This window comes from Bos grunniens, chromosome 18 (genome assembly GCF_055505025.1).
Source record: "Bos grunniens cultivar Pamir isolate PY7600 chromosome 18, Bosgru_T2T1.0, whole genome shotgun sequence".
In the NCBI taxonomy this organism is placed as follows: Eukaryota; Metazoa; Chordata; class Mammalia; order Artiodactyla; family Bovidae; genus Bos; species Bos grunniens.
The window spans coordinates 46,656,470-46,679,752 of NC_141182.1; the positions used below are offsets into that span (position 1 = coordinate 46,656,470).

At 55.7% G+C, this 23,283-nt stretch overlaps 2 protein-coding genes across 3 annotated transcripts; both read left to right on the forward strand.

Moving 5' to 3' along the window:
* Window positions 1–3,136: 3,136 nt before the first annotated feature.
* Window positions 3,137–12,124, forward strand: KIRREL2 (kirre like nephrin family adhesion molecule 2). Its single transcript, XM_086352256.1, has 15 exons — window positions 3,137–3,394; window positions 3,620–3,769; window positions 4,357–4,506; window positions 4,677–4,837; window positions 5,740–5,890; window positions 6,161–6,266; window positions 6,387–6,535; window positions 6,851–6,978; window positions 7,071–7,203; window positions 7,494–7,594; window positions 7,753–7,972; window positions 8,449–8,553; window positions 8,873–8,973; window positions 9,311–9,376; window positions 11,324–12,124. Exons 1-15 carry the CDS (start codon window positions 3,343–3,345, stop codon window positions 11,657–11,659), a joined length of 2,109 nt encoding a protein of 702 aa, XP_086208382.1. The 5' UTR covers window positions 3,137–3,342; the 3' UTR covers window positions 11,660–12,124.
* A 1,360-nt stretch (window positions 12,125–13,484) lies between these two features.
* Window positions 13,485–23,210, forward strand: APLP1 (amyloid beta precursor like protein 1). Of its 2 annotated transcripts, none has more exons than XM_086351911.1 (17): window positions 13,485–13,711; window positions 14,560–14,703; window positions 15,514–15,646; window positions 15,878–15,990; window positions 16,224–16,357; window positions 16,470–16,651; window positions 17,098–17,228; window positions 17,602–17,676; window positions 18,555–18,713; window positions 18,797–18,925; window positions 20,416–20,515; window positions 21,434–21,541; window positions 21,798–21,824; window positions 22,014–22,084; window positions 22,315–22,377; window positions 22,510–22,653; window positions 22,755–23,210. In XM_086351911.1, exons 1-17 carry the CDS (start codon window positions 13,583–13,585, stop codon window positions 22,851–22,853), a joined length of 1,941 nt encoding a protein of 646 aa, XP_086208037.1. In that variant the 5' UTR covers window positions 13,485–13,582; the 3' UTR covers window positions 22,854–23,210. The 2 variants fall into 2 exon arrangements, with proteins under 2 accessions (XP_086208037.1, XP_086208038.1); XM_086351912.1 differs by having other exon boundaries at window positions 21,801–21,824.
* Window positions 23,211–23,283: the final 73 nt, after the last annotated feature.

Consider the following 23,283-nt stretch of genomic DNA (forward strand, 5'->3'; position numbering starts at 1 on the left):
GCTGTGCTGGGTCTTCGTTACTGGACAGTTTTAGTCTAGTTGCAGACAGTGGGGGTTACTCTGTAGTCATGGTGCACAGGCTTCTCATTATGGTGGCTTCTCGTGTTGCGGGGCACAGGCACTAGGGCATTCGGGCTTCAGTAGTTGTGGCATGCGGGCTCGGTAGTCGCCTCTCCCGGGCTCTAGAGCACAGGCTCAGTAGTTGTGGTGCAGAGGCTTAGCTGCTCCGAAGTATGTGGGATATTCCTGGATCAGGGATCAAAGCTGTGTCTCCTGCATCGGCAGGTGGATTCTTTACCACTGAGTCACCGGGGAAGCCCCTCTTCCTTCCTTGAGTAGACACCTCCCTCTCGATGAGATTATGAATCTCTGCTGAGGAGTGTGCAAGTATGTGTGAGAGACTGGGAGAGTGCATATAGCTGTGCACACACATGTGAAATGCACATAAGTGAACATGCCTGGGGAAGTTGATAGTGAACTGGGATCTTTGAAAACTTGTGCAGTGTTTGTGTGTGTTTGTAAATGTCTCAGGTGTAAACATGCTGGGCAATCAGAGTGGGTGGGAATGAAAGGTAGGGTCCGAGGCCACCAGCACTGAGCCCAATGTGCAAACGCTTTGGCACGGGTCTTGTGAGTTCTAGTTCACGTAGCTTCCCTCGGTCTCTTTCTGTCTCTTCTTTCCTTCTGGATGTCTCTGTCTCTCTCCCTCCCTCAGTTCATCTTGATTTATTTTCTTTTCTCCACCACTTTGAGACTGTCTCTCTCTGACCCGGTGTCTTTCTCCCCATCTCTCTCCGTTAGGTGGTTACCTCTCAGTCAGCCTTTAATTCCGTCACTGTCTGTGCCTGTACACGTCTCTGTTTTACTCTTAAATATTAATTTATTTGGCTGTACTGGGTCTTAGCTGTGGTGTACAGGATCTTTAGTTGTGGCATATAAACTCTAGTTCCCTGACCAGGAATCAAACCCAGGCCCCTGCATTGGGAGCAAAGAGTCTTAGTCGCTGGACCACCAGGGAAGTCCCATTGTTTTTCTCTTTCTGTTCTCATCTCTACCTCTTTCCCACCCGACGCTCTGTCTCTCACACACACCAGGAGCTCAATAAATATTTGTTCTCAGTCAGCCTTGGACTACGCCTCTTTCTTTTATTCGTTTCTCTGTCTTTGAGTCTTCCTGTCACATATTTGAATTTTATAACCATATGCTGGTTGGCCTGCCCTCCCCACCCCAGTGTGCGCCTATACACCCACACGGGATAAGCTTCTTCTGCCTGCTGATCTCCTGCAGGAATTGGAACTGCTCGCTTTCTCTCTCTCTCCCCTCCATGACCCCCATCTGGTCCTTCTCCCTACACAAGATGAGGCATCTAGGCTGAGCCCCCACAGCTCCATCCTTGACTCTAATCTAGTCTGTCTTCTTCCCTCCCATTATTAACTCCTTGCCCTCCTCCCACGTTTCCTCTCCCAACTGGCCTCACGCCTCCTGGGGAATGGGCTGGGTGCACAGCTGGAGGTTCTGTCACCAGATGGTGTCCCTCAGGGCCCGGGCATAGGGCTGTCCATTGCTGGGACCTTTAATTAGCACGAACCTTCCACCCTCCACCTTGGATATTTTCCTTCTCTAGATGCTCCTGGGACCTCAAACTCTCCATCTTTCCATGCCTGTGGCCCCCAGAGAGCCAGGAGGGGGAAGTGATGTCAGGTGCCTGGAAAAACAGCCTTTCTACCTGACTTCCACCCCCATGACTCAGGAGTCCTGGCCACAAGCCCAGCCTATTTCAAAATCCAAGGGCTGAATCCCCAAAACAGAAGCCACTCAGACTCCAGAGTCCAGGTCACTCCTTCCCAAGGACCTGGGGGTTCAGGCCTGCAGTCCTTCCCCCCTAACCCCATACACACACACACACACACACACACACACACACAGGACTTAGGGCAGATGTTCACTGTCGGCTGATTTTCAAATCCTTCTGGGCCTGTGAGGGGGTGGGAGAGAGATTGGTGGTTAAATCCACTGACTCTAAGACTTAAGAGCAGATTTTCTGACCTCAGGTCATCCTTTCCGACTGCACTCTGCTTCAGGCAGGGGCCCTAGTTGAGTCCCCAACGCCTCAGAAACTCGGGGTTCAGGCCATTAACTTCTCGCTCATGAGAGGTCTGAATCCCTAGTCTTAGCATCCTGAGTGGGGGTGGTGTCCATGTCCCTGCTATTTAGAGACACAAGAATCTGAGCTCAGAACAACGGAGTGTAGATCCCCAATCCCTACAGGTTTAAGAATGTCATACCCAGAGTCCCAGGCCCCTAGTTCCCCTTCTGTCGGCTTCGGGTTCCACCCACCTGCCCCGCCAGCTGCGCAGCGCACCGCCGGCCTGCAGCGTGGGAACGCCCCAGCTGGGCGACATGCAGCCGTCAGGACAAGCTGCGCGGTTCCCAGCCTCCCTGCCTGACTCAGCCCGGGCACCGCCGCCTCCCAGCCGTCGCCCGGCAACCACTGCTGAGTGGGGCGAGGGGGTGGTCCAGAACTGCAGGGTCCTGGGAAAGGAGGGGCGGGGGTTGGGGGCCTGGATTCCTGGATCTTAGGACGAGCTGTGATTTGCAGCGGTAAAAAGGCAGGCATTGAAGGCCTTTTGAGGTGGGGAGAACTGAACCCTCTCTTCTCGGGGGTCCCAGCAGCCCCCCAGGCAAACATGGTGCCCTCTTCTTGACCCACAGGCCCAGAGGAGCCCCGGGCCCCGCCTCCCCAGGGCGCGGAAACTAGCGAGTCCCCAAGGGTTCCCATTTATAGCTGCGTTTCCACTCAGCGCGGTCCCTCCAGTACCCGGGTTGAGCAAGTTTCTTCCACTCCCTCCCCTCCCTCCTCCTCACCCCCAGCCATCCCCCAACCCCGGCAAGGTGCAGGTGTCCAACCCAGACGGTACCCCCGCCTTCGACCCAGGTGTTCCAGCTCCCAGACCTTAAGGGGGCTGGAGTGTCCACCCGCTGGGGGGGGGGACGCCGCTTTGAGTGCCCCCATTCATCCGCGTCGGGCCGCGGGAGTTTCTCAATGGGAAGAGGGCGGGTCTCCCAGGGGGCGGGCCGGGGCGGGGCGAGTGGAAACCAGCCCTCCAGGGTCTCTCCGAGACCTGGCGCGCCGAACTGGCAGGCGTTTCAGAGCGGCGGAGCCTGCGGTGGAGCAGACGAGGGGACTCCAGGTCAGAGAGAGGGGAGCTTCTAGCCTGGGGCGAAGAGTCAAGAGCGGAGGGGACTCCAGGCCAGAGTGGTGGGAAGTGTGCTCCGAGGAAGGAACTGGCAGGGAAGCCAGTGCAACAGCAAGTCTGCTGGATCTTGGGGGACACACTTAGGATGCTCGTGCCCGTACTCCTCGTCCTCTCCTTCTGCCTCAGGGGGCGTGCAGGTACCGCTAGGGCCCGGCGCAGATACATACAGGAGAGGGTCGTTTGCCAGCTGTCGCTTTGCTGGGATAGATGGGGCTGAGGGTCCAGACTCCTGGGTCTGACGGAAGAGAACTCTGGGAGCCTGGGCTTCTGGGTCTGAGGGCAGAGCGGATTGGGGACTGGATTCCATTGGGAGCGCCTGAATATGCTAAGCTCAGCTCTGCTCCCTCGCCCCACTCTCCTAGGCCTGGCACCCCACTTTCTGCAACAGCCAGAGGACCAGGTAGTTCTGTTGGGAGACGAGGCCCGGCTGCCCTGTGCCCTGGGCGACTACCGGGGACTGGTTCAGTGGACTAAGGACGGGCTGGCTCTAGGGGGCGAAAGGGACCTTCCAGGTGAGGCTTTACTATCTCTTCAGGGAGGGGCTGGCTCCAGGGTGAGGATGCTGGGCTTGAGCTACAACTGAAATTTCTAGTTTGACATTTTCAAGTTTAGGAAATTAATGGGCTCCGGGAAACATTTGGGTGTCTTGAATTTTCAGGATCTTCTTTGGAGCTGACCCATGGGGTTTGGAAATTTTTGTTTTGATTGTAAAATAGTGCATCAGTGCCAAATAACACATAAAACATAAGTGGAAGATTTATCAAATAATTCTAAAATAGATATCCGTGTAACGACTACCCAGCCCCGTTGCCAGCTCCCCAGAAGCCCTCCTTATTCCCTTCTCTCGTAGCTCACTCCCTCCCTACTACCTACAGGTAGTATCTACTCCGATTTTTATGGCAATTGTTCTCTTGCTTTTTCTCCCCCTGAATTTATCATCCCCTTAAGTTTGTAGCGACACTGGACTGGAAAGGATTAGTGTCTCTCTGGTCCAGCCCCCACTTTTGGTAGTGTCTTTCCGGTGTGAGATGCCTGGGGATGGAGGCCTGGGACCAGGAACTCAGAACCACAGTGTGACTGTCTCTGTCCCTGACTCCAGGCTGGTCCCGGTACTGGATATCAGGGAATGCAGCAAGTGGCCAGCATGACCTCCACATTAGACCCGTGGAGCTAGAGGATCAAGCATCGTATGAATGTCAAGCGACACAAGCCGGCCTCCGCTCTCGACCAGCCCAACTGCATGTGCTGGGTGAGGACTCAGCCCACTTATCCCTGGGGAGCCCCGGGGAGGGAAGGTCACCACCCTGGGGAGCCAGGAATATCAGAGTCTGGGGAGAATGAAGGAGAGGGCAATTAGAGCTGGGAAGATCAGGGTCTTTAGGACCCGGATCCAGCTCTGACCCCAGCTCCACCCTACAGTGCCTCCAGACCGCCCCCAGGTGCTGGGCGGCCCCTCTGTGTCTCTGGTTGCTGGGGTTCCTGCGAATCTGACCTGTCAGAGCCGTGGTGATGCCCACCCTACCCCTGAGCTGCTGTGGTTTCGAGATGGGGTCCGGCTGGACGGGGCCATCTTCCGCCAGGTTAGGTCCAAGTCTCTGTGCCAGCCCTTCCTTGCTCATTCAGGGAAATTCAGGGGTCCACTCAGACCACAGGCTCATGCAGAGGAGAAGGGCATGAGAAGGCAGAGATTCAAGGCTTGGGATCCTTGGTATGTACATAAGCATAGGGACTCTAAGGCTAGACTGTGCGTGCAAGCTAAGTCACTTCAGTCATTTCCGACTCTTTGTGACCCCGTGGTCTGCCAGGTTCCTCTGTCCATGGGATTCTCCAGGCAAGAATACTGGAGTGGGTTGCTATGCCCTCCTCCAGCGGATCTTTCTAACCCAGAAATTGAATCTGCATCTCTTATGTCTCTTGCATTGGCAGGCGGGTTCTTTACCACCAGTGCCACCTGGGAAGCCCCCATAGGGCTAGACTACCTGGGTTAAAATCCTGGCTCAGTCACTTGTTAGTTGATTGATCTTAACCTCTCTGCCCCTCAGTTTACTTATGTATACAATGGAGTTAATAGTAGTATGCACGTCTAGGATTACTGGAAGATTAAATAAAGGAATATTTATAAATGCCTGGAAGAGTGACTGACATTAAGTACTACCTAAAGGTAGATGATGGAGAAGGCGATGGCACCCCACTCCAGTACTCTTGCCTGGAAAATCCCATGGACGGAGGAGTCTGGTAGGCTGCAGTCCCTGGGGTCGCTAAGAGTCGGACACGACTGAGCGACTTCACTTTCACTTTCCACTTTCATACACTGGAGAAGGAAATGGCAACCCACTCCAGTGTTCTTGCCTGGAGAATCCCAGGGATGGGGGAGCCTGGCCGGCTGCCGTCTATGGGGTTGCAAAGAGTCGGATACGACTGAAGCGACTTAGCAGCAGCAGCAAAAGTAGATGAAATCATCATTATTATTCACAACCTACAGACTCCTTTGAAGGAAGGAACCATCGGGTCAGTGGAGAGCATCTTGTCTTTGACCCCTTCCAGCCATGATGATGGAGCCACCTTGGTTTGCCGGGCCCGGAGCCAGGCCCTGCCTGCAGGGAAGGACACAGCTGTAACACTAAGCCTGCAGTGTGAGTGCACTCAGACACTGGGCTTTGAGCTTGAGGTCCTTGGAGAAAGAAGAACCTGGGATCTGGATTTCAGGGCATGAGAAAGGAGGGGGCTGTGTACCTCGGTTCCCTGGGGGGATTGGGAACTGGAAGCGTAGACTGCTAGCTGAAAGGGAGGAGGGACTGGGGATCAGACTCCTGGGGTGGAGGAGCTGAGAACTGGACTTCTAGGTCATCAGTGGAGGTGTTCCATGTCCTTGCCCACTACTGCCCATTGACTTACCTCTACAGACCCCCCAGTGGTGACTCTGTCTGCAGAACCACAGACAGTGCAGGAGGGAGAGAAGGTCACTTTCCTATGCCAGGCCACAGCCCAGCCTCCTGTCACCGGCTATAGGTGAGGACCCAAGTCATTTCTCCCCAGCCTGGAGGACCAGCTTGGGGAGGACTGGGGCTAGGACCTGAGTAGGTGTGCCTGAAGAGCCAGGACAACACTAACACCCCCCCATCTTCGCAGATGGGCAAAGGGGGGCTCCCCGGTGCTCGGGGCCCGTGGGCCAATGCTGGAGATAGTGGCTGACGCTTCATTCCTGACTGCGCCGGTGTCCTGCGAGGTCAGCAATGCAGTGGGTAGCGCCAACCGCAGCACAGCGCTGGACGTGCAGTGTGAGCCGGGGCGGGGCCGTGGGTGTGGCCAAAGTGGGGTGAGCAGAATGGGACAGGGGCTACAATGAGGCGTGGCTACGCTGGGGATGGTGGGCCAGATGTAGGATTTAGGCGGGATTTGGCTGTGCTGGATCAGTGCCAAAGTGGAGCAGGGGCGGGGCGAGAGGGGCTGAGGCTTGTGGGCCGGACTTGCGCGCCGAGTTAACTGGGGGCTTCAACCCAATGCGCCCTGTGGGTGTCGTTTCTGAGTGTCTGCTCTGGAGTCAAAAGTTGCATCCCTCCCTGGTCATGTGGCCCCTCTTCGGTCTCCTCCAGTTGGGCCGATTCTGCAGGCAAAGCCGAAACCCTTGTCGGTGGACGTAGGAGAAGACGCCTCCTTCAGCTGTGTCTGGCGCGGGAATCCACTCCCACGGGTAACCTGGACCCGCCGCGGGGACGCACAGGTGAGGCCAGATCTGGGGCTTGTGGCCGAGGCTGGCGTAGGGGAGGGACTTCCTCCCAAGATCGTGCCCTTGACGCCCCTTCCCTTTCTCAGGTGCTGGCCTCCGGGCCCACGCTGCGTCTTCCCGCGGTGGGGCCCGAGGATGCAGGCGACTACGTGTGCAGGGCCGAGCCGGGGCTCTCAGGCCGGGGCGGTGGCTCTGCGGAAGCTAGGCTGACTGTGAACGGTGAGAAAGAGGTGCTCCCTAGTGGACCCGGTGGGTTCTGGGTTAAGAAGTGGGCAGAGGGGATGAGGTCTAATGGGAGTGGGAGTGGCCATGAGAAGGGGTTGGGGGTGCCTGGGGATTGCAGCTGGACCTACAAACGGCTAGCCTCAGTAGGGTTCACGTTTGTTGAGAGGAGTGGGATGGTAGGTTGAGGTTAATGGGAAGAGCTGAGGCCTGACCCCGCCAGCTTGAGAATGGGCTTTGGGGAGGGCAAGGCCTTTCCTCTGACTGGCCCGCAATCTCCAAACCAGCTCCCCCAGTAGTGACTGCTCTGCACTCTGCGCCCGCCTTCCTGAGGGGCCCCGCCCGCCTCCAGTGTCTAGTCTTCGCTTCCCCCACCCCAGAAGCAGTGGTAAGGAAAGTCCCCATTCTCATGACCCATCCGGCCACCCGGACCTCCTAGACAGACTCCCCAAACCGCTGTGGTTACCTCTGACTTTTCCCAGACCCTGCCCACACCTTCCGGCCCTCCTGAGTCTCCTCAGTGACCTTCCTCTTTTGTGCTCCCAGGTCTGGTCTTGGGATGAGGGCTTCCTGACGGCGGGGTCACGGGGTCGGTTCCTGGTGGAGACCTTCCCAGCCCCAGAGGGCCTCAAGGGACAGGGTCCAGGCCTGATCTCCGTGCTACACATTTCGGGGACCCAGGAGTCCGACTTTCACCGGGGCTTCAACTGCACTGCCCGGAACCGATTGGGTGAGGGAGGCACCCAGGTCAGCCTGGGCCGTAGAGGTGAGATTCTGGGCCTGAAGACCCCAAATCTGAGGTTTTCAAACCCTCAAAATGCCACAGTTTCCAAATGGAAGACCCTCAAAGGCAGAGCCTTCAAACCTTGGGAGCCTCAAAACTAGGAGTCCCTTGAATCCTGAGATCTGCCCCCCTCAACAATAATTTAAATACAGAATCCTAAACTGAAAGACCTCTCACACTTAGGGGCTCCAAAGAAGGCAACCTCCAAATATAGAGAATTGCAAAGTAAAATACCTTCAAACTTTATGGCTTATTAAAGTCAAGGAATCTAAACTTATGAAACCCCAAGTTCATGTGCTCTTAAACCCAGAGACGCCAAGCTAGGGGACTACTAAACTTGGGAATCCCCAAACTTGCTGACCTTTGACCAGAGGTTCCCTTACTCAAGCCCTGTTCCCCAGTTCCTGCTCAGTCATCTGCTCAGCCTCCTCAGGAACCCCCTCCCCTTCTTCCCACAGATTTGCTGCCCACTGTGCGGATTGTGGCCGGAGTGGCCGCCATGGCCATGACTCTCCTTATGATCATCACTGGGGTGGCCCTCTGCTGCTGGCGCCATGGCAGGGGTCAGTGTCTGAGCCCCACCCCAGACCCCTACCCAGGCCCTGTACACTGGCTGCTCTAGCCTTGGGGCTTGTCCCAGTCCTGCCTCTCCAGACCCATTTTGGGCTTGGCTCGCATTCAAAGCCTGGTTCCCAGCTCAAGCTCTAACTCCATCTCCTCAGGGTCACACCCCTTACCCTCCTCGGTCAGTGGTCTCTTTGATTCCCAGCCTTCCAGCCTGATTTGCCCCAGTCCTCTCTCCTCCTGCTCACTGGTCTCCACAAACCGTGACCCAGCCCCATCACTTACCTTTGCCACCGCCTCCAATGTCCCTGGCCTCAGCCTCTTTCTCCAAGCAAAAGAACCTGGTGCGAATCCCAGGGAGCAGTGATGGCTCCAGTTCCAGGGGCCCCGAGGAGGAGACAGGCATCAGCAAAGACCAGGTAGGATGTGAGGGTCCCCAGACCTGAAGGTACCTCAAAACCCAAATAATAACCCAGTCCCAGTTGTGATCCCCATCCCAATCAGGCCCCCAAAACTCAGAGCCCTAGTCCCAACCGTGACCCCTAGATCCAAATGTCCCCCAAATCCAAGAATGCCCCATCCCAGTTATTCCCTAGCCCTGTCCCTAGGGCTCCTTGTTGTCCTATGTCCAGACCCCAGCTCCCAGGTGCCCTTCGCCCTTCCTCCCTGGCCTCAGATGTTCAACCGAGGGTCTCTGGGGTCTGGCATCCCCTGCAGTGTAGTCTACACTCCCTCTCACTAAGCACTATATCCTAGGGCCCCATCGTGCACACGGACCACAGTGACCTGGTTCTGGATGAGGAGGGGGCTCTGGAGACCAAGGTGAGTGCTGGGAAAAGAGGGGCTCCCTTCACTGTGTCTCCAGCTCTCTCTCCACTTCTGTTCCCTCCTTTTTCATTCTGACCCCTAGGTCCCTCTATCCACTTCTTATTTTTTTAATATTATCTATTTATTTGGTTGTGTTGGGTCTTAGTTGTGGCACGCAGGATCTTCAATCTTTGCTGCCTTATGCAGGATGTTTTTTAGTTGCGACATGTGAAATCTAGTTCCCTGATCAGGGATCTAACTCTGAACTGAAACTCTGCCTTGGCCTTCTGCATCGGGAACAGGGAATCTTAGGCCCTGGACCAGCAGGGAAGTCCCCCTCCACCCATTTCTTGCTGCCTCCTGGGCTGTCTCACCCACCTCCACAGTCTCAGTTGGTTTGTCTGCTGACTATGCCCACATATCTGCCCCGGCTTGGCCTGCATCTTGAGCCCCAGGTCAAGGATATACCCTGCCTGTGCTTTCCCCCTCAGAGGCCTACATCCCACATGTGGCCTCCTAGATGCCTCTCCCTGGTTGCTTCACCCAGGCCCCTTCTGCCTACCAGGTTCCACACTAGCTTTACATTTCCCCAAACTTGTCCCTCCTTTGGGGCCCCATTTTTGGGGGGCCCCAGTGACCCCAGTTCCCAGCACAGAGCCCTTCTCTCTCTCTCTACCTAGCAGATGCTAGTCTCTTGGCCTGAAACACTCCTGTCTTCAGGTGTGCACGTGTGCTAAGTCGTTTCAGTCCTGTCTGACTCCTTGCGACCCTATGGACTGCAGCCTGCCAGGCTGCTCTGTCCATGGGATTCTCCAGGCAAGAATACTGAAATGGATTGCCATGCCTTCCTCCAAGGGATCTTCCTGACCCGGGGATCAAACCCACATCTCTTATGTCTCCTGCATTGGCAGGCAGGTTCTTTACCTCTAGCGCCACTTGGGAAGCCCCCTTTCTTCACATACCTACCTAATTCTCTCCATTATTCCTCTGGTGTCAGTTCAAACATTTCTTCTTCTTCGTTTGTTTTTAAGATTTATTTATTTATTTATTGGCTGTGGTGGGCCTTTTGTTGCTTCCTGCAGGCTTTTCTCTAGTTGCAGAGAGCGGAGGCTACTCTCTAGTTGCGGTGTGTGGGCTTCCCATCTTGGTGGCTTCTTATATTGCAAAGTTCGAGCTCTAGGGCACGTTGCAACACATGTGTCCAGTAGTTGTGAAGCACAGGCTTGGTTGCTTCATGACACATGGGATCTTCCTGGACCAGGGATCAAACCAGTGTCCCTTGCACTGACTGGTGGACTCTTAACCACTGGACCACCAGGAAAGCCCTCAAACATTTTTTGTGCTGGAAAACTTTTGCTTCTCTCCTCCTATCCCGATCATTCTGTTTCACCTGTCACAGCCATGACCACCATGGTCTAGGCTCCCCCACCACAATCTGAAGGTTCTCCCATCACTGTTCCAGTCACTCTGCCCGAATTTCCTCCATTGCATCCCTGACCCTTCCTGGTTCTGTCTGGTGACTCATCATTTCTCCTTTGACCTGCGATCTCCATGAAGATGGGACCAGGTCTATCCTAGAGACAGATGTCCCCAGCAGCAGCACAGGGCATGACACAGAATCAGAGCCTCGGGGCTGTTGGGCAAATGCATGAATGGATGTCTTGATCTCCATTTCTCTCTCTTATTCCCTCTGCATCTCCTTCCATACCACCATCCCTTGGCAGACCTCTGTCTCTGCCTTTCTCTGTCCATCTCTTTCTGTTCTTTCCTCTCTTGTTACTGTTTTTCTGTCTCACTTTGCCCTTCTACCAGTCTATATGTCTCTGGATTCTCTGCCTGCTCCTCCTTCCATCTTTTTGTCTCTCCCTAGGTCTGGTTCTATCTCAGTGTCTCTCTCTATTCACTTACCCTCACCCCTGTATACCCTCACATACCTTACCAAGTCCCATTTTGTCCCCTCAGGACCCAACCAATGGTTACTACAAGGTCCGAGGAGTCAGTGTGAGCCTGAGCCTTGGAGAAGCCCCCGGAGGAGGTCTCTTCCTACCACCCTCCTCCCCTCTTGGACCTCCAGGAACCCCTACCTTCTATGACTTCAATCCACATCTTGGCATGGTCCCCTCCTGCAGACTATATAGATCCCGGGCAGGCTATCTCACCACACCCCATCCTCGAGCTTTTACCAGCTACATCAAACCCACATCCTTTGGACCCCCAGATCTGGCCCCCAGCACTCCCCCCTTCCCATATGCTGCCTTCCCCACGCCCAGCCACCCACGTCTCCAGACTCATGTGTGACATCTCTCCAGCTGAAGAGTCCTGGGATCTTCAACTTGCACAATGGATTGTCCTGATTTCTGAGTAACCAGAACAAACTGGCAACCCTACCCTTCCAAAATTGAACCTTGAGGGGAGGGAAAGATCATTGCAGTTGCCTGGGTCATTGCGAGAAAGCCACTGGGCTTGCCTCTTCCTCTGTATAAAAGAGATTCAAGAGGGCAGATGGGCCCTTTGCAGAGGGATGGGGACAGGGGTTATGGGAGTTAGGGACAGAGAAGGAAATTGCTTCCAAACATTGAAAGAAGAGATTTCAAGATGGCCACCCACATTAAGAAGAAAGGCAACATAAAGCAGATCAAGATACAGGACCTGTCCTTGCTATCCCTGAGGGGTACTTTGTTTCACCCATGGAATTGCTGCCAAAATGGCCATTCATTCCCTGGGAATCCAAGATGGCCACCATCTTGATTCATTCTACCTTCCTTAAAGGCCCTGGAAGAACCGGACCCAAGGAGTAAGGACAGGGTGAGAGCTGTTGTGGTGGTGGGAAGGGGGGAAGGAGTGGTGTTGGAATCTGGGAATGAGAATATTTATGTTCAATTAAAAAAAAAAAGTTGCAAAGTGAATATCTTAGAAATACCCTGGCATTATTACTGTCTATCAAGGAAGGGGTCCATCAAACCTGCCCCAAGGCCCTTCCTCTTACCCTAGACTACAAAGTGGCTGTAGAAAAAAAACATGAGCCACCCCGCAGCCCTTTACTATCCACTGAGCACTGCAGTCCAGCACGTAAAGAGTCGGACACGACTGAGTGACTGAACTGAACTGAACTGATCTGAGCACTCTAAACTCTTCTAAGATACATCTAGACAAACAAACATATGCAGATGCACACACATGACAGGACTGCCCCGGTCTGCTTGGGGAAGACAATTCTACACTGTATTTTGAGAAGAGAAGGAAGTGAACCCTGAAGGGGAGGCAGCAAAGGAGAGGCTAGGGGTGGGAAAAGAGAACTATCCTGATCCTCAGAGCAAGAATGGGGATTGACCCTCATCTTGAGGTGATGGGTACCTGACTCAGCTCATCCTTAAAGAAAGGGTCTGGGGGCTTTGGTTCATGCATCCTTGATCTAGGAATTAAAGGTCTATGTGACTAGGGCTCCTGGAAAGCAGAGCAGAGAAGACTCGTTGATCTTAGGGAGAAAGGGTCGAGGGCTTGGTCTCTGGTTCAGATACAGAAGGTACCTGGGACCCAGGCTCTTGGATCTGAGGGAGAAGAGGACTGGGTGTCAACTGCTGTGGGGTTTTGTTTGATTGTTTTTTTTTTTAATCAAGCCATTTTATTGAAGGGTTTTGGAGGAGGGTCGAAAGGCTGGGAGAACAATGAGATCTGATCTTTTCCTGGCCAGAATCTCCCCAGCTTCACAGTCGTTTAAAGTTCAATTGCTGTGTTCTTGATTGAGGAAATTTTGGAGGCCTAGGACCTTAAGAGGGGACCTCAAGAGGATTTGAGGGTGGGGTCGGGGCTCCTGTGCTGGCGTCCCTGGAAGAGAAGGAAGACGTTTAGTGAGGGTCTGGGTCCGTGGGAAGAGAAAACTGGAGGTGACAGTCTTGGGGAACTCAAAATCCACAACTACGAAGCCTGTGACCCAGACTCCCCGGTAGGCCCTTCCATAGGCGGGACGCCTGGAGTCTCAAGGGGGCGGGGGCCTGGCGCAGGCTCCCACCCGGGGGTTCCAGGCTGCTCAGCTGTGCGCAAAGCTGCCATGCTATTGTCCTGGCCGGGAAGGCGGGGCCGGCGCGGGGCGGGGCTGGCGGCGCCGGCGCAGCTCGGGGGCGTCGGCGGAGGAGGCGGCGGCCGTGGCGCTGGGAGCTCCTGTCACCGCTGGGGCCCGGCCGGGCGGGAGTGCTGGAGACGTGAGGGCTCGAGGGCCCGGACATGGGGCCCGCCAGCCCCGCCACTCGTGGTCTGGGCCCGCTGCTGCGGTTGCTGCCACTGTTAATGCTGCTTTTTCGCATGCAGCTCGCCGAAGGGAACCTGGCCGGTGGGAGCCCCAGCGCGGCCGAGGTGAGGCCCGGCCGGGCCCTAGGGGGTGGGGGAAGGGGCGGGACCGGGCCTCTGGACCCCTGGGCGGGTAGGTCCGGAGCAGAAAGCGCAGTCTTTTCAGCCAGGTGGCCACCCCCCAGGCGCCCCTAATAGCACTAGGCATTCAGAAACCCGTAAGTCCAGGCCCCAGCGTCGTCCCGAAGTCTAGCCCCTTCAGACCCTCTCGACCTAGGTGACTCAGCCCCAGCCCCTGCCCATCTGAATAGGACCCGCCGGGCAGCAAGGCACCTAGAGCCAAGAATCTGGGCCCTTTTTATCCTCGGGACCCATATGAAGGCTCCCTCAAGGCTCCCAGAACCCAGGAGGCTAGACCCCCAGTCACCGCCCCCGCCCCAACCCAAGATGTAGCTCTCCATCCCCCAAGGACTTAGTGTCCAGGCCTGCAGGGCCCTGAAGCCAGGCCTTGTGGTCTTTCCACTCAAGAATGCGAGCGTGAGCTAGGGGCGGAGGGAGGAGGGGCCAGAACGCCTGGGTTCTGGCCCCTTCTCCCCCGCCATTCAAGTTTAACCCCTTCGAGCTCCAGTGCGGCTGCGCTGGGATGAGGGCGGGGCTTGTCTCCGCGGCAACAAGGCCGTGAGAATCCCGGGAGACCCCGAGTTGCCATAGCAACGGCAGAGCTGGGGCGGCCCCCGGCCCAGTGGGAGCTGTTTCCCAGGGAACCGAACCTCCACAGAGGCGGGGGCACGGTGCTTGATGGAGGGGGCTGATGCTGGGGGTGTGACCATCTGGGTCCTAGGGAGCAAAGGACCGGGGGACTCACATGTCAGCGTCCCCCGTTCCCTCGCTGATCCCTCCGCCTCCACCCCCAGGCCCCAGGGTCTGCCCAGGTGGCTGGACTATGCGGGCGCCCAACCCTTCACCGGGACCTGCGCACCGGCCGCTGGGAACCAGACCCACAGCTCTCACGACGGTGTCTCCGGGACCCGCAGCGCGTGCTGGAGTACTGCAGACAGGTAGGCGGGACCGACTGAGAGGGGCGTGGCCAGCAAAAAAAAACGGGTCCAAGTTGGGACCAGGTTGCCCTTAAGAAGCTAGCCGTGCAAAGGCAAGGTCCGAGGAAGTGAGGGGTTCAAGAAGGCATGGGAAACTAGGGGACATGGCCAACAAAGAGGCAAAGTAAGGATAGGACAGGACCTGTTTTTGAGAAACTAGGTCAAGAAAAGAGAAGAACTGTGCAAACACGGCCAGCTGAGGACAGTGTCCAGTGATGAGATGGAATTTAACAATGTGGTAGACACTTTAAAGAGCAGGTGTAGGTGGGCATGGCAAATAAGAGGCGGGGCTAAGACATAAAGACCTCGTGGACTCGAGTGGGAAAGGGGTGGAACCCAATGGGAGAGTGGAAAGCTAGGAGGTGTGGCTATGAAAAAGCAGGTCTGACGCAAAGAGAAAAGATCCTGAGAGACCAGAGGCGAGGCTTAAAGAAGGGTGGAATCTATGGGGAGATGAACTTGATTGGAGGAAGGGGCAGAAGCGACTAGAAAAGAGGTGGGCTTAGAAGGACAGCTTTGGGGTAATGGAGGGACCTTCATAAAGAAACCCGACAGGCAAAGGGGCGGAGCCTAAGGATGGAAGGGCGAGGTACTTAGGGGCGTGGCCAATGGCTTGTGGGACTTATATCTAAGTCCTGTTCTACAGAGAAGCAGGGCCTAGGGAAGAGTGGATCTTTCGAATACTAGAGCCTTTAAAGGGACACGCCAGCGCAGGGGCGCACGTGGTAGGGGCGGGACAGAGGGCTAATCGCCCCGACTCGGTGCCCCTAGATGTACCCGGAGCTGCAGATTGCCCGTGTGGAGCAGGCGACGCAGGCCATCCCCATGGAACAATGGTGCGGGGGTACCCGGGGTGGCCACTGTGCCCACCCCCACCACCAAGTTGTGCCTTTCCACTGCCTGCGTGAGTCACAGGCTGAGGGGTTGGAGAACGGAAGGTGGGGGGTTGGGTGGTAGTCTCCAAGGGGTGAGAGTCTGGCCCTGGTCTCAGGCTCACATTAGGGAGCTAGGTGCCTGAGTCCACAGTGGGACAGAAGCCTCTGAGGATAAAAGATCTGGATTATGGGGTGGGGGGGTGGGGGGTAGGGCTAGTGGCTGTGGGAGTGTTTCACACCAATGCCGCCCCATTTTCCAGCCGGCGAATTTGTGAGCGAGGCCCTGCTGGTGCCTGAAGGGTGCAGGTTCTTGCACCAGGAACGCATGGACCAGTGCGAGAGTTCAGCCCGGAGGCAGCAGGAAGCGCAGGAAGTAAGGACCCAGCCCCTCATCCTCCCACCCCTCCCTGAGAACCCAGGATTCCAATCCCCTAACACCCTCCTCCTCCACAACCCGAGTCTGAGCCTCAGCCTCCTCTTCCCAGTGGGACAGAACCAGGAATCCAGGCTCCAAGCCCCATCAGCTCCTAAGACTCAGGCATCCAGGCTCCCCCTCCACCCTTCCTTACCCCCCAGTCCTGGTATCTATGCCCACTCTTCCCACAGGCCTGCAGCTCCCAGGGCCTCATCCTGCATGGCTCAGGCATGCTTTTGCCCTGTGGCGCGGATCGGTTCCGAGGTGTGGAATATGTGTGCTGCCCACCTCCAGCGACCCCCAACCCATCTGGGACAGCAGTCGGGTGAGTGAGAGGGCACCCTCCAGGCCCAACCCTCCAGGCTCCTGAGGCAGGAGATGGAAGCCTGGGGACCTGGGCCCAGGTGCTTATGTCCTTGGGTCTTCTGCTCCCTCAGTGACCCCTCCACCCGGTCCTGGCCCCCGGGAGGCAGAGTTGAGAGGGGTGATGATGAGGAAGAGGAGGAATCCTTCCTGCAGCCAGTAGATGATTACTTTGTGGAGCCCCCACGAGCTGACGAGGAGGAGGAGAACAGAGTCCCACCCTCAAGCTCCCAGACCCCTGCAGGGGTCAGCAAAGGTGAAGCCATCTCTAAACCCCATCCTCTCCACCCTAGAAGGAGGATGATTTAAGAGAGCTTTGGTGTAGGGGCATTTGAGAAGGGAACTGCTGGGGAAAAGCCCTGTGGGGGGAAATGGGAGGGATGGGAATGGCTTTGGATAAAGTAGAGGTGGAAGGGCCACCCTGTGAGGAATGCAAAGGGTAAGGGTGGTTTGGGAGTACCCAGAAGTGGAGGAGCCATTTGGTATGTCTGAAGGATTATTTGGAGGATAGTGTGATAGATTCCTAAACTTTGCAAGAACAGGTCCAATTCAGAACCACATCTCCTGTGATGCCAGGCAGCAGCTATGGTTGAAGTGAACACACGGGGGTCTCCACTGCGCTCTAGGAAATGCAGTTCTCTGGGAAGGGAAGCTGACCTGGAGCTGGGCTTCAGGCTGACTCCTGGATTCCCGGCCTTGCAGTGACTCCCACCCCAAGACCCACAGATGGCGTGGACGTGTACTTTGGCATGCCTGGAGAAATCAGTGAGCATGAAGGCTTCCTGAGGGCCAAGATGGACCTGGAGGAGCGCAGGATGCGCCAGATTAATGAGGTGATGGTACTGCGGGCCCCAGGATCCCCCATAACACAGAGCTCCCTAATTACCAGGAAATTGCTCAGGGACACGTTGAGACTACCTCTCAAGGTTCCCCCAGCCTCTATCATCCCCCAGCCCTCCACCCACTCCTAAGATGACCAAGGATCCCCAAGCCACCTAGAGTCCCATTGAGACATTACCAGATTCCATGGAAACTGATGCATGGTACTCTTCCACTTGAAATTCCTTTTGAATCCTCTCTCTCTTGGTGATCCAAGAGGCCGTGGGACTTAAGGGATCTGGAGACTCTGAAGAAGGATGGGATGTGGGGACTTAACTGGGTACAGCAGAGTGGCTTCTAGGATCCTGAAGCTCCCCTTGTCCCCAGGTGATGCGTGAGTGGGCCATGGCTGACAACCAGTCCAAGAACCTGCCTAAAGCCGACAGACAGGCCCTGAATGAGGTAGGACAGCCTCCAGAGTGTCCTACTTGGGTACTTGGGCCTGTCCACTACCTGGGGCATAATGAGCTTCAGCCTGGCTCAGGCTTTTTCTGGCCTCATCCAGCTTCACCCCTTCCTACTGATATGGGCTTCTCCTGGCCCCACCCCTACACTTGACTCCACCCCTCTTAGCCTACATCCAATCTGACTTTGCTTTCCTCTTCCTCCTCCCACTGGCCATATCTTACCCTGTCTTAACTTGATCCTAACCTCTGAGGGCTGGCTCTGGAGACCTCTCCCAAGCTGGGGCCCTGCAGACACAGCCAAGTCCTTTTCAGCCTCTCTTTGATGCTCAGCCCTGCCCCCCCACCCCGACTCTGGTCCTGCCCCTCTCATTTCTCTTTTACCCAATCCCTCCTCAGTAGACCCAGCCTCCTCACTCTCCCACCCACCTCTCTCAGCCTCACCTTGGCACAGCCCTACCCTGTGTAGACCCGGCTCAGCTTAGCCCCATTCCCTGACTCCTGCTCCTGCTCCACTCAGGCTTATTTAGTTACAGCCTGTCTCCAGGGGGCCCTGCCCAGGCCTAAGCCCCACCTTTCCTGCAATACTTGGTCCCTTTCAGCTTCACACAGGCCAGCTCTCTTCCTACACTCTTCCTACCCATACAGGGGGCTTCACTCGGGCTCCCAGTAGAGCTGGTTCTGCTCCTACTCTACCTGGTGCCTCCATCCAGTCTCCTGTCTTCCAGTCCCACCCCAGGTCGACTCTGCCCAGGCCTGGATCCACGGCACGCCACCCCACTTATGGTCCAATAGCCCTCCCTTTCCAGACTCCCTTTGACCTGGGTTTCATCCAGCTGTGCCTCTCACCTGACCCTGTGCCCACCCCGTCACCAGCACTTCCAGTCCATCCTGCAGACCCTGGAGGAGCAGGTATCCGGTGAGCGACAGCGCCTGGTGGAGACCCATGCCACCCGAGTCATTGCCCTGATCAATGACCAGCGCCGGGCCGCCTTGGAAGGTTTCCTGGCGGCGCTGCAGGGGGATCCGCCTCAGGTATGGGAGCTGTGGGGGGTGGGCGGAGGGTAGAGGGTGGAGAGGGCTGGGACGGGCCTGGGCAGCCTCCATCCCTTCCACAGCCAGAGCGGGTCCTGCTGGCCCTGCGGCGCTACCTGAGAGCTGAGCAGAAGGAGCAGAGGCACACGCTGAGGCACTACCAGCACGTGGCTGCCGTGGACCCCGAGAAGGCCCAGCAGATGCGCTTCCAGGTGCTCAGCTCTTCCAGCTCCCAACTCTGCCATCCCTCGGACCTTGGTGTCTTGGACCCCATCCCTCAGACGCTTCCCTTGCCCCTCAGATCCTCTTTCTTTTTTAGCAGTTCATTTATTTATCTATTTCTTTGGGGCTGAGCTGGGTCTTTGTTGCTGTGCAAGGGCTTTCTCTAGCTGTGGCAAGTGGGGGCTACTCTTCCTTGTGGTGCTCGGGCGTCTCACGGCAGCGGTTTCTCTTGTTGTGGAGCACAGGTTCTAGGCGTGTGGGCTTCAGTAATTATAGCCTGGGGGTTCAGTAGTTGTGGCGCACCAGCCCAGTTGCCTCATGGCATGTGGGATCTTCCCGGACCAGGGATCGAACCTGCGTCCCCTGCGTGGGCAGGTGGATTCTTAACCACTGGACTACCAGGAAGTCCCTCAGACCCTCTATCTGCCCCTTGGACCTCCTTCCTCTCCCTGGATCCCCGCCTTCTGTGCCTGGGACCCATTCTAATCCCTCAGATCCCTACTTCCTGACCCTGAAACACTGCCTCCACCACCCCCTGTGCCTCTGACCCTTTTCTTGTTTTTGAATTCCCACTTCCTGTCCTTTAGATTCTTATTTCCTGTCCTAGAATCCGCCTCCTGTACCTAGAACCCTGTTCCTGTCCCTCAACGCTCCTTCTTCCCTAACTCTGCTTGTTTCTCCCTAAAACCCTTGTTCAGTGCCTTTAGATCCTAATTCTTATTTTTTGGATACTCTCTTCCTGTCCAAGAATACTGATTCCATGCTCTTGAGCTCCAAGCCTTGCCCTTGAACCATATCATCTCTAACTTTTTTTAACAAATTATATTTATTTTTAATTATAACATTATAATTTATTTTTAAATTTTATGTATTTACTTTAATTATAGCAAATTATAATTTGTTTAAATATAAACAAATTATATTTATTTAATTTTTGGCCACACCCTGTAGTACATGGGGTCTTAGTTTCCTAACCAAGGATAGAATCTACATCTCCTGCATTGGAAGACACAGTTTAACCACTGGACCACCAGGGAGGTGCCCACATGACTCTCCAATTCTACTTCCTTCTCCAGAACCCCCTCGAACCTTGCTTCCTACTCCCCAGACCCTACTTTCTACCTCTCCCCCAACTCATCTCCACTTCCTGTCTTCTATATCATAGTTGTACCCTAGACTTACTGCCTCCTGTGCCCAACTTTTCCTAGCAGCTACTCCTTTTCCTTCTTCCTTACTTTCCTTCCCAAGACTCTCACATCCTATCTCCCGTACATCTTTTCCTTTTCATTGTATTTTGCTTCTCCCCATCCAGTTTCCTGCCCTCCATGGCCCAATTCCTGGCCCCTGTACCCTCCTTCCTGTCCACTGTTAGGTGCTACTATTCCTGGGACCCTCCTGACCTTCCTCCTTCACCCTGCCTCAGTCTCCCCTTCTGTAGCCCACACGGCTCAGTTCATCCCTCACGCTCACTCCCCAACAGGTGCAGACCCACCTTCAAGTAATTGAGGAAAGGATGAATCAGAGCCTGGGGCTGCTTGACCAGAACCCCCGCCTGGCTCAGGAGTTGCGGCCCCAGATCCGTGAGTGCCTGACCATGACCCCCCAACCTTTGACTCCCCTGCCATTTCAGTTATCTGTTCCTATGTAACAACCCCCCCCCAACCCCGACACACACATACAAACTTAGTGGCTTGAATCAGTCATTTTCGCTGCTCATGATTCTGCCATCTGGATTGTGCTGGGTGCTGCTTCCGTGGGTCTTGTCGGTAGATAAGCATGTCGCTGGCTTGGGCTAGCAGGTCAGCTAGGAGCTAGGACTCTGGCATGAATGAGCATCTCTCTCTCAAGAGAGGCCTCTCTTCTCCATGGAACCCCTTCATGTGGTCTCTCCAGCAAGGCACGTGGACTTCCGAGGTGGTTCAAGCTCCCCAAAGCACCGAAGTAGAAACTGTCAGGTCTTCTTAAGACCTGGGCCCACTTGGTTAAAGCAAGTCACAAACCCAACCCAGGTTTACACTGTGGGATCTATTCAAAAGCATGAATACCAGGAAGTGCAACCCCCCCAGAGCCCCTAGATCTATTGTAACTTCCTCCTGGATGTCCCTAATTCTCCTGCTCTGTAAGGAGGCCATTCTCTGTTTACTTGGCTACACCCTGTCTTTGTTGTGGCATGCAGGATCTTTAGTTATGGCATGTGGGCTCTTAGTTGCAGCATGTGGATTCTAGTTCTCTGACCAGGGATTGAAACTGGGCCCCTACACTGGGAGTGTAGAGTCTTAGCCACCAAACCACCAGGGAAGTCCTGAGGAGGCCGTTCTCTTGAACTTCAACCTCACTTCTCCAACATTCAGCTCCCTACTTTCCCACATCTCACGTATGGCTCCCCCCAATCATGCTGTTGTTAGGGTGCCATTCATTCACCCTAACAGGCAAAACAGATCCTGTTTTGTGGATCCCCGTGTTCATGAAATCACCCCCTCTCTGCATGTTCCACTCAGAGGAACTCCTCCACTCTGAACACCTGGGCCCCAATGAGCTGGAAGCCTCTGCCCCAGGGGGCAGCAGTGAGGACAAGAGTGGGCTACAGCCCCTGGATCCCAAGGGTGGTGAGTTAACCCAAATGCACATAACCCCAGACTTTGGGGGACAGGCCCTCAACCTCAGTTCTCATCCCCTAAAGTCTGGAGGTGTCTTAGCCACCGGGTGAGCAGTAGAGGGTGGAAAGGAATGTCTGGGGTTGTGGAGGCCTCTGGAAGGTCCTAGATCCTTCTTCCTCGGCCCCCGGGGAGTGTCCCCACACTTTCTTCAGTGATGCTCTCCTCTCTTCACGGTTCCACCTGTCTTGTCTCCTCTGGCTGCCAGCAGATACCCCCATGGCCCTTCCCAAAGGTGAGTAGCTCACAGAGTAGCCCCTGGTCACCACATCCCTCTGAGTCCTGGAGCCCAAAGTGGAAAAGGGCCCACATACTGGCAACCTCAGGCCTCCTGGGGTGGGGTCTGGTGCCCCTCCAACCCCTTCCTCAGGCAGGGGTATCACCATTCTGGACTCTCAGGAATGAGATAGGATTTGGGGGTTAGGGTCCACAGAACAAGATGCCACGTCCTCTGGGAAAGACAAGATGACTCCCCTGGAGCAGTACGAACGGAAGGTAAGCCAGACAGATCTGTGGGCACCTGAGGCAGGGCGGGAGAGGGGCCTGGATTCTTAGGTCTTCAGTAGGAGTGCGCGGGGGGCTTGAATTCCTTGGCCTTGGAGGGAAGAAGGGACTGAGGACATGGAGTTCAGGGTCCTAGGGGAGAAGAGGGCTGGGGGATGCCCTCCTGGGCCCAGGGGAGGAGGGGCTGGAGCCCAGACTCCTGACACCTCCTAATCCCCCAGGTGAATATGTCCATTCCAAGGGGCTTTCCTTTCCACTCATCGGAGATTCAGAGGGACGAGCTGGTAAGAGGAGGAAATATTCAGGGTACTTGGGGGGAGAGGTCAAGAGTCAGTGGCTAGACTGTGACTCCCAAAGCCACACAGGGCCCTGGTCAGCCTCAAAGATGACCCCGGTGCCCTCTCCTCCCACTGCAGGCCCCAGCTGGCACAGGCGTGTCCCGAGAGGCCGTGTCTGGTCTGCTGATCATGGGAGCTGGCGGGGGCTCCCTCATCGTCCTCTCCCTGCTGCTCTTGCGCCGGAAGAAGCCCTACGGGGCCATCAGCCATGGAGTGGTGGAGGTAAGGGGCACAAAGACCTGGAGTGGGGAGGAGCCCCAGAGCCCGGGAGATCTGTGGTTGGGTCCCTACAACCCACTCTCCCACCCCTGCCCCCATTGCAGGTGGACCCCATGCTGACCCTGGAGGAGCAGCAGCTCCGTGAACTGCAGCGTCATGGCTATGAGAACCCCACCTACCGCTTCCTGGAGGAACGACCCTGAACCAACCCCCCTTCACCCCTTCAGATGAGCCCAGACCTTCCCTCTTCCTGGAACCCCTGAACCCTAACTCCCAGCCTGGGGGAGAGGGTGAAAAAGTTCATTTCAGACCCTTTGTGAGGGGGCTGGAAATTCTTATTTCCCCTTTCCAATTCCAAATTCCATCCCTAAGAAATCCCTGGGTATTCCCAGCTGCCCTCCCCACCTCCTTGAGACCTCCTCACTTTAATTTATTTTGTATGTTAATTTATTGTCCTTAAGGTGACCAGCAGCTTGGTCCCAGTGTCTGTTGTTCCCTGGAACTCATCCTCCCATGTGTCCTCCACTAATATCCCAATAAAGTCCTCTTCCCCACCAGGCCATCCTTTGTCTGTCTGGGGGAACCAGGGTGTAATCAGTCCTGGACATTGGTGTGCAACCCCGCCCAGACCTT

Coding starts and splice junctions, on each gene's coding strand:
- KIRREL2 (XM_086352256.1), top strand. CDS start 3,343: ATGCTCGTGCCCGTACTCCTCGTCCTCTCCTTCTGCCTCAGGGGGCGT. Junction 6,267..6,386: donor CCTCCTGTCACCGGCTATAG/GTGAGGACCCAA, acceptor CCATCTTCGCAG/ATGGGCAAAGGGGGGCTCCC. Junction 7,595..7,752: donor CCCCCACCCCAGAAGCAGTG/GTAAGGAAAGTC, acceptor TTGTGCTCCCAG/GTCTGGTCTTGGGATGAGGG.
- APLP1 (XM_086351911.1), top strand. CDS start 13,583: ATGGGGCCCGCCAGCCCCGCCACTCGTGGTCTGGGCCCGCTGCTGCGG. Junction 13,712..14,559: donor GGAGCCCCAGCGCGGCCGAG/GTGAGGCCCGGC, acceptor CTCCACCCCCAG/GCCCCAGGGTCTGCCCAGGT. Junction 16,652..17,097: donor CCCTGCAGGGGTCAGCAAAG/GTGAAGCCATCT, acceptor CCGGCCTTGCAG/TGACTCCCACCCCAAGACCC.